Here is an 8378-nt window from a genome sequence, read left to right as displayed (position 1 = left end):
GGAAGGATACTGGCCAAGGGCAACAAAAATCTAATAAAAAAAAAATGCCCACTGAAATGCCAGTCCCATAAAAGGGTCAAAGCAGTGGTCAAAAATTGGTGGATAAGTGTCTTGAAACCTCCCTCTTGAAGGAATTCAAGTCATAGGAAGGTGGAAATACAGAAGCAGGCAGGGAGTTCCAGAGTTTACCAGAGAAAGGGATGAATGATTGAGAATACTGGTTAACTCTTGCGTTAGAGAGGTGGACAGAATAGGGGTGAGAGAAAGAAGAAAGTCTTGTGCAGCGAGGCCGCGGAAGGAGGGGAGGCATGCAGTTAGCAAGATCAGAAGAGCAGTTGGCATGAAAATAGCGGTAGAAGACAGCTAGATATGCAACATTGCGGCGGTGAGAGAGGGGCTGAAGACAGTCATTTAGAGGAGAGGAGTTGATGAGACGAAAAGCTTTTGATTCCACCCTGTCTAGAAGAGCAGTATGAGTGGAACCACCCCCAGACATGTGAAGCATACTCCATACATGGACGGATAAGGCCCTTGTACAGAGTTAGCAGCTGGGGGGGTGAGAAAAACTGGCGGAGACGTCTCAGAACACCTAACTTCATAGAAGCTGTTTTAGCTAGAGATGAGATGTGAAGTTTCCAGTTCAGATTATAAGTAAAGGACAGACCGAGGATGTTCAGTGTAGAAGAGGGGGACAGTTGAGTGTCATTGAAGAAGAGGGGATAGTTGTCTGGAAGATTGTGTCGAGTTGATAGATGGAGGAATTGAGTTTTTGAGGCATTGAACAATACCAAGTTTGCTCTGCCCCAATCATAAATTTTAGAAAGATCAGAAGTCAGGCGTTCTGTGGCTTCCCTGCGTGATATGTTTACCTCCTGAAGGGTTGGACGTCTATGAAAAGACGTGGAAAAGTGCAGGGTGGTATCATCAGCATAGGAGTGGATAGGACAAGAAGTTTGGTTTAGAAGATCATTAATGAATAATAAGAAGAGAGTGGGTGACAGGACAGAACCCTGAGGAACACCACTGTTAATAGATTTAGGAGAAGAACAGTGACCGTCTACCACAGCAGCAATAGAACGGTCAGAAAGAAAACTTGAGATGAAGTTACAGAGAGAAGGATAGAAACCGTAGGAGGGTAGTTTTGAAATCAAAGCTTTGTGCCAGACTCTATCAAAGGCTTTTGATATGTCCAAAGCAACAGCAAAAGTTTCACCAAAGTCTCTAAAAGAGGATGACCAAGACTCAGTAAGGAAAGCCAGAAGATCACCAGTAGAGCGGCCTTGATGGAACCCATACTGGCGATCAGATAGAAGGTTGTGAAGTGATAGATGTTTAAGAATCTTCCTGTTGAGGATAGATTCAAAAACTTTAGATGAGCAGGAAATTAAAGCAATAGGACGGTAGTTTGAGGGATTAGAGCGGTCACCCTTTTTAGGAACAGGTTGAATGAAGGCAAACTTCCAGCAAGAAGGAAAGGTAGATGTTGACAGACAGAGCTGAAAGAGTTTGACTAGGCAAGGTGCAAGCACGGAGGCACAGTTTCGGAGAACAATAGGAGGGACCCCATCAGGTCCATAAGCCTTCCGAGGGTTTAGACCAGCGAGGGCATGGAAAACATGATTACGAAGAATTTTAATACGTGGCATGAAGTAGTCAGAGGGTGGAGGAGAGGGAGGAACAAGCCCAGAATCGTCCAAGGTAGAGTTTTTAGCAAAGGTTTGAGCAAAGAGTTCAGCTTTAGAAATAGATGTGATAGCAGTGGTGCCATCTGGTTGAAGTAGAGGAGGGAAAGAAGAAGAAGCAAAGTTATTGGAGATATTTTTGGCTAGATGCCAGAAATCACGAGGGGAGTTAGATCTTGAAAGGTTTTGACATTTTCTGTTAATGAAGGAGTTTTTGGCTAGTTGGAGAACAGACTTGGCATGGTTCCGGGCAGAAATATAAAGTGCATGAGATTCTGGTGATGGAAGGCTTAAGTACCTTTTGTGGGCCACCTCTCTATCATGTATAGCACGAGAACAAGCTGTGTTAAACCAAGGTTTAGAAGGTTTAGGACGAGAAAAAGAGTGAGGAATGTACGCCTCCATGCCAGACACTATCACCCCTGTTATGCGCTCAGCACACAAAGACACACTGAAACTCAGGTGTCTGAGGCAACTGACAGTAGCACCTTTTCTGTTCCCTTCTACTTTCTCTATCCTCATTTTCGATCCAAAGCTGGATGCTGCGTTTATGTGCGCAATAACTTAACCTGCTCTCGTGCCCACGCTCTTGAATCTTCCGAGTTTTCCACCATCTGGCTACGACTACAGAGTCATTCTCATACTAAATTTATCTGTGCTGTATACCTCTCTCCTAACTCCTCTGACTATAAGAAATTCTTTTGACTACTTAACTTCCAAAGTGGAGCACATTCTGACCCTCTTCCCTTTTGCAGAGATCTCCATTCTTGGAGACTTCAATGTTCACCACCAGCTTTGGCTTTCCTCTCCCTTCACTAACCATCCTGGTGAACTAGCCTACAACTTTGCTATCCTCCATGACCTAGAGCAATTGGTGCAACACCCTACTCGTATTCCTGACCGTCTTGGAGATACGCCCAACATTCTTGACCTTTTCCTGACCTCTAATCCTTCTGCTTATGCTGTCACCCTTTCTTCTCCGTTGGGCTCCTCCGATCACAATCTCATATCTTTATCTTGTCCTATCACTCCAATCCCTCCTCAGGATCCCCCTAAGCGAAGGTGCCTCAGGCGTTTTGCCTCTGCTAGTTGGGGGGACCTGAGGAGGTATTTTGCTGATTTTCCTTGGAATGACTACTGCTTCCGTGCGAGTGACGTCATTAATATATAACAAACAAAATGGGGCCCAAAATTGATCCTTGTGGCACTCCACAGTTAATAGACGTGTACGAGGAAAACGAGTGATTATATATTGTGAACTGTTTTCTGAAATTTCTGAAAACTGGTGAACCATTAAGTGGTGTGCCGCGGATGCTATGTACTTTTAAATTTTTCCAATAAAATGGAGTGGGAAATGATATCAAATGCTTTTGACAGGTCACAGAAAACAGATATCTGATATCCCTTGTTATCAATAGTGTTGTTTATATGTTGGCAAAATTTGTGGGGGTAAGGTCGGTGGAGTAGGTAGGGCGAAATCCGAATTTATTATCTGTTAGGATAGAATGTTCATGTACGTAATTCATTTACCTGCTGGATACAACTTCCTCAAAAATTTTGCTAAGGGTGGGAAGGATAGAAACTGGTCTGTAGTTGATATAATTTGTCTTATGACCTTTTTTTTTTTTTTTTTATGGATAGAAGTAACCTTTGTAATTTGCAGATGTTTAGGAAAACAACCATCATTAAAAGACCTATTAATCATATAAACAAGGAAGGGTGAAATTGCAGTGGAACAAGCTTTAATGACCTGTACATCAATGTCACCTAATTCTGGAGCATTCAGTGTAAGGTTGTTGATAATAGTTTTATTTCTAAGTGTTGTCGGGCGAAGAAAAACGAAAAATGGAATGAGTTCGGGCAGGTATGAAGCACAAGAAACAGGAGTTTGTGGGACATTTTTTGTTGTTTGCAATATTACAAAAACTATCATTAAATGATTCAGCTACTTCTTTGTTGTTATTTAAAATGTTGTTTTGAAAAGACAAAATCTGGCGGTTTATCACCACATGTGCCCATTATAGAGTTTATAATATTCCATGTTTTCTTGCATTTTCCCATATTGTCCGGTAATTCAGATTTATAATAATTTTCTTTTGCTGTTGTTATTGTAGATGTGGCCACTGAGCATACAGTTTTTGCATTTTATTGCTGTTTTATTTATTTTTTTTTTAATTCCTTGGATTATATAAGGTTTACTACTGTGTTTTTCTTTGTTCGTAGATCTTTTTAAGGGAAAATATTGTTCATATATCAGTGCAAACTGTTCCATTATCGAAGCTTTTATTGGCGTCATTATCAACAATATCAAGAGTCCAGTTATAAAATGTAATGTCTGATTTAAATGATTCTATTGATATACTATTATATATTCTATTGTACGTTGTAATTAAAGATGACTGTTTATCAGTGTTAACAGAAAACATGCTGAAAACCAGAAAGTGGTCACTTATTGAAATATGGCACATGCCGCTGCCCTGATGATTGTGAAGGTTGTTAGTCCACACGTGGTCAGTTAGCGAAGCTGAAGTACTTGTTAATCTTGTTGCTTTATTGACTTAGGAAAAGAGTGATGAGTAAAGTATATTAATAGAATCAAAAGTCCTATTGTCATTATTAAGTAAATTGACGTTGAAATCTCTCATCATATAACAAGATAATTTTCAATTATTAAAAAGCCGGAGAGAGAGAGAGAGAGAGAGAGAGAGAGAGAGAGAGAGAGAGAGAGAGAGAGAGAGAGAGAGAGAAATCTCCATTAGACAGGAGAAAAGACATGAGACTCAAATAAGAACATAAGAACATAAGAAATAAGGGAAGCTGCAAGAAGCGACCAGGCTTACACGTGGCAGTCCCTGTATGAAACACTCCTACCTATTTCCATCTGTTATCCCCATCCATAAACTTGTCTAATCTTCTCTTAAAGCTCTCTAGTGTCCTAGCACTAACTACATGATTACTGAGTCCGTTCCACTCATCTACCACTCTATTTGAGAACCAATTTTTTCCTATCTCCTTCCTAAACCTAAATTTTTCAAGCTTGAACCCGTTATTTCTTGTTCTACCCTGGTTGCTGATCCTAAGAATTTTGCTTACATCTCCCTTGTTATAACCCTTATACCACTTAAAGACTTCTATCAGGTCCCCTCTTAACCTACGTCTCTCTAGAGAATGTAAATTTAACCGCTTCAACCTCGCTTCGTAAGGAATACTCCTCATCCCCTGCATCCTTTTAGTCATTCTCCTCTGTACTGATTCTAATAGACCTATATCTTTCCTGTAATGTGGGGACCAGAACTGCACAGCGTAGTCTAGATGAGGTCTGACCAGCGCCAAGTATAACTTTAATATTACTTCCGGCCTTCTACTTTTAACACTCCTAAAAATGAATCCTAGTACCCTATTTGCCTTGTTTCTGGCTTCTATGCATTGTTTCCCTAGACGGAGTTCAGAGCTAACTATAACTCCTAAATCTTTCTCGTACCCTGTACCTACCAGAGTTTGGGTGTTTAATGTGTACCTATTGTGTGGGTTTCCTCTACCTACGCTAAGCACTTTGCATTTATTGATATTAAATTGCATTTGCCATCTATCCGTCCATTCATTCATTCTATCTAAGTCTGTCTGCAAGGCGATGGCATCCGCTTCTGACCTAATTAATCTACCTATCTTTGTGTCATCCGCAAATTTACTAACATCGCTACTAATTCCACTATCCAAGTCATTGATATATATTAGAAATAATAATGGCCCTAATACTGATCCCTGTGGCACCCCACTAATGACATGACCCCATATAATAATAATAATAATAATAATAATAATAATAATAATAATCGTACAGTTTAGCTGATGTCACATCAATCACTGTCTATTATTGATTTAAAAATTTATACCATTATTGGTAAGGCACTGTTTTTGTACCAGTGTGACCGTGTCCGTATGGAAACACAGGCAAGGTGTGTGTGTGTGTGTGTGTGTGTGTGTGTGTGTGTGTGTGTGTGTGTGTGTGTGTGTGTGTGTGTGTGTGTGTGCATGCGTGCGTGCGTGCGTGCATGTGTGTGTGTATGTGTGTGTGTGTGTGTGCGTGTGTGTGTGTGTGTGTGTGTGTGTGTGTGTGTGTGTGTGTGTGTGTGTGTGTGTGTGTGCATGCGTGCGTGCGTGCGTGCATGTGTGTGTGTGTGTTTGTGTGTGTGTGCGTGTGTGTGTGTGTGTGTGTGTGTGTGTGTGTGTGTGTGTGTGTGTGTGCATGCGTGCGTGCGTGCGTGCATGTGTGTGTGTGTGTGTGTGTGTGTGCGTGTGTGTGTGTGTGTGTGTGTGTGTGTGTGTGTGTGTGTGTGTGTGTGATGAATAGTGAATTAGATATGCAGCTCAAGAACTTAAAGGAATACAACGGGGTGTGGTAAATTGGATGAAATTATATTATTAATAATAATGATAATGATAATAATAATGTGTCTTTTATTGATTTAAAAATTCGCATCATTCATGGTACGGAACTGTTTTTTGTATCTGTGTGTCCCTGTCCGTATGGGGACATGGACAATGTGTGTGTGTGTGTGTGTGTGTGTGTGTGTGTGTGTGTGTGTGTGTGTGTGTGTGTGTGTGTGTGTGTTTGCATGTGTGTGTGTAGAGTGTATGGCAACGTGTTGTTTTCATGTGTGCTTGCAAGGCGCGGCTCTGTAATGAAAGGCAGGAAAGAGTGTACTGGCAGGAGGGTTGCCGGGACAGGTTGGATCTAGCCTGCTGCGGAGCGCCGGGACAGGCTGGATTTAGCTTGCCGCGGTTTTTAGCAAAATAATTTGAGCTGTAAAATTACATCTAAAATATTTGGTGGTCCGGTGTTAGGGAGGGTGTTGAGGACAGTACACTCATTACTGAGCCGCGCAACTTGCGTGTCCCGCCGCTGAGACAAGATGAAACCCGACCTTCTCTCCCAGGACGACCTGAAGGAGCTGCTCCGGCACCCTCACCGCTCGCTAGGGAAGGGCGCCCAGGGCACTGTGTACCTGGTGAAGTACAAGGGCGTCGACTGCTGCCTCAAGCTGGCCAGCAGGCAACAGGACCCTGAGAGGTTCCTGTACGAGGGGGAGGTGTTGAAGAAGCTGAAGGGGGCAGGCGGCGCTCCGCGGCTACTGGGAGCCACAGAAAATGAGGGACGGCGTCTGGGCCTCCTGACCACCTTCTGCGGGGACGACACCTTCATGCAGCTGTCCCGCGTGGCGCGCACCGACGATGAGATGCTGCACGCCTTTGTCCAGCTGTGCCTCGGCGTGCACAAGGTGCACGCCCGAGGGTACGTGCACAACGACATCAAGGCTAACAACGTGGTCGTGCGCCGCGACGCCCACGATGGTCGTGTGCACGTGTCCCTCATTGATTACGGCCTGGCACAGCGGACGGGCGTGCCCCTGCTCTCACACGTCCGCACGTACAACCGCCTGGCCTGGATGGCCCCTGAGGTGTACCAGTGCGCTCCGTGCCGTCCCTCCATGGACGTGTACTCGCTGGGCCATCTGCTGAAGGAAATCCTGGCCCAGTGCAAGGGTTCGTACCCCGGCCTGCAGGAGATGGCGCAGCGCGCCATGGCGGTGCTGCCCAAGCACCGCCCGTCCCTCAAGGTCCTCACGAAGACCCTGGAGCGCTGCCTGCTCCCTCACCATCCCGCCACCTCTCCCTCCCTCAAGTCCCGCCTGCGCTCTCTTTTTGCCACTGTAGGGAAAGTCTTTTGCATAAAAAAAAATAATAGTGAAATATTCTATTGAGATGCCTCGCCGATTTCAGTCAGTAAGTAAATGAATAAATAAATAAATTATTAAATGAAATAAAAATAAATGAAAAATTTGAATAAATTTATAAAATAAAATAAAAATAACAAAATAACAAAAACAAATAAATAAAAAAAAGATGAGTTATCGGCGTAGGTTAATTAATTAGAAAAATAAAGTAATTCTTCAATCACAGCGAGAGGCAGCAGCCGCAGCAACCCTGGCACTGCCGGGAGCACAGCACCTGGCACCCGCTCCCCTAGCCAGTGAGGGCTGAGTATTAATGATGCTAATGTGTGGCGTAAGAATGCGACGTGTTCGATGTTCAATGTTTTATGTTTTACGTTCAGTGTTCAGTGTTAAATGTTAACTATAAGTGTTGTGTTTATTTTAAATATAAAAGTGTATGTGTGTGTGTGTGTGTGTGTGTGTGTGTGTATGTGTGTGTGTGTGTGTGTGTGTGTGTGTGTGTGTGTGTGTGTGTGTGTGTGTGTGTGTGTGTGTGTGTGTGTGTGTGTGTGTGTGTGTGTGTGTGTGTGTGTGTGTGTGTGTGTGTGTGTGTGTGTGTGTGTGTGTGTGTGTGTGTGTGTGTGTGTGTGTGTGTGTGTGTATCTTGTGTGTGTGTGTGTGTGTGTGTGTGTATCTTGTGTGTGTGTGTGTGTGTGTGTGTGTGTGTGTGGGTGTGTGTGTGTGTGTGTGTATCTTGTGTGTGTGTGTGTGTTGTGTGTATCTTGTGTGTGTGTGTGTGTGTGTGTGTGTGTGTGTGTGTGTGTGTGTGTGTGTGTGTGTGTGTGTGTATCTTGTGTGTGTATCTTGTGTGTGTGTGTGTGTGTGTGTGTGTGTGTGTGTGTGTAAGACTGTAGTTTTTCATGTGACAACAAAATGTCGTAGGTTTAAGACTGTAATACAGTTTTGATTTAGGTGTTATAAT

The 8378-nt window shown here is 43.3% G+C and overlaps 1 protein-coding gene across 1 annotated transcript; it reads left to right on the top strand.

Moving 5' to 3' along the window:
- The first annotated feature begins 6595 nt into the window (after nt 1-6595).
- On the top strand, nt 6596-7724 carry LOC135105281 (serine/threonine-protein kinase PkaB-like). The gene is made up of 2 exons (XM_064013503.1): nt 6596-7393; nt 7644-7724. The coding sequence occupies exons 1-2, from the start codon at nt 6596-6598 to the stop codon at nt 7722-7724; spliced, it is 879 nt and encodes a 292-aa protein (XP_063869573.1).
- Nucleotides 7725-8378: the final 654 nt, after the last annotated feature.

The sequence above is a fragment of the Scylla paramamosain genome, chromosome 11, assembly GCF_035594125.1.
Source record: "Scylla paramamosain isolate STU-SP2022 chromosome 11, ASM3559412v1, whole genome shotgun sequence".
Taxonomy (NCBI): Eukaryota; Metazoa; Arthropoda; class Malacostraca; order Decapoda; family Portunidae; genus Scylla; species Scylla paramamosain.
This window is presented reverse-complemented; position numbering and strand designations above follow the sequence as displayed.

Excerpts from the sequence above, each read along its gene's own strand:
- LOC135105281 (XM_064013503.1), top strand. The coding sequence starts at position 6,596 with ATGAAACCCGACCTTCTCTCCCAGGACGACCTGAAGGAGCTGCTCCGG. Across the intron at positions 7,394-7,643 it reads TGCGCTCTCTTTTTGCCACT|CGAGAGGCAGCAGCCGCAGC; the intron begins GTAGGGAAAGTC and ends CTTCAATCACAG.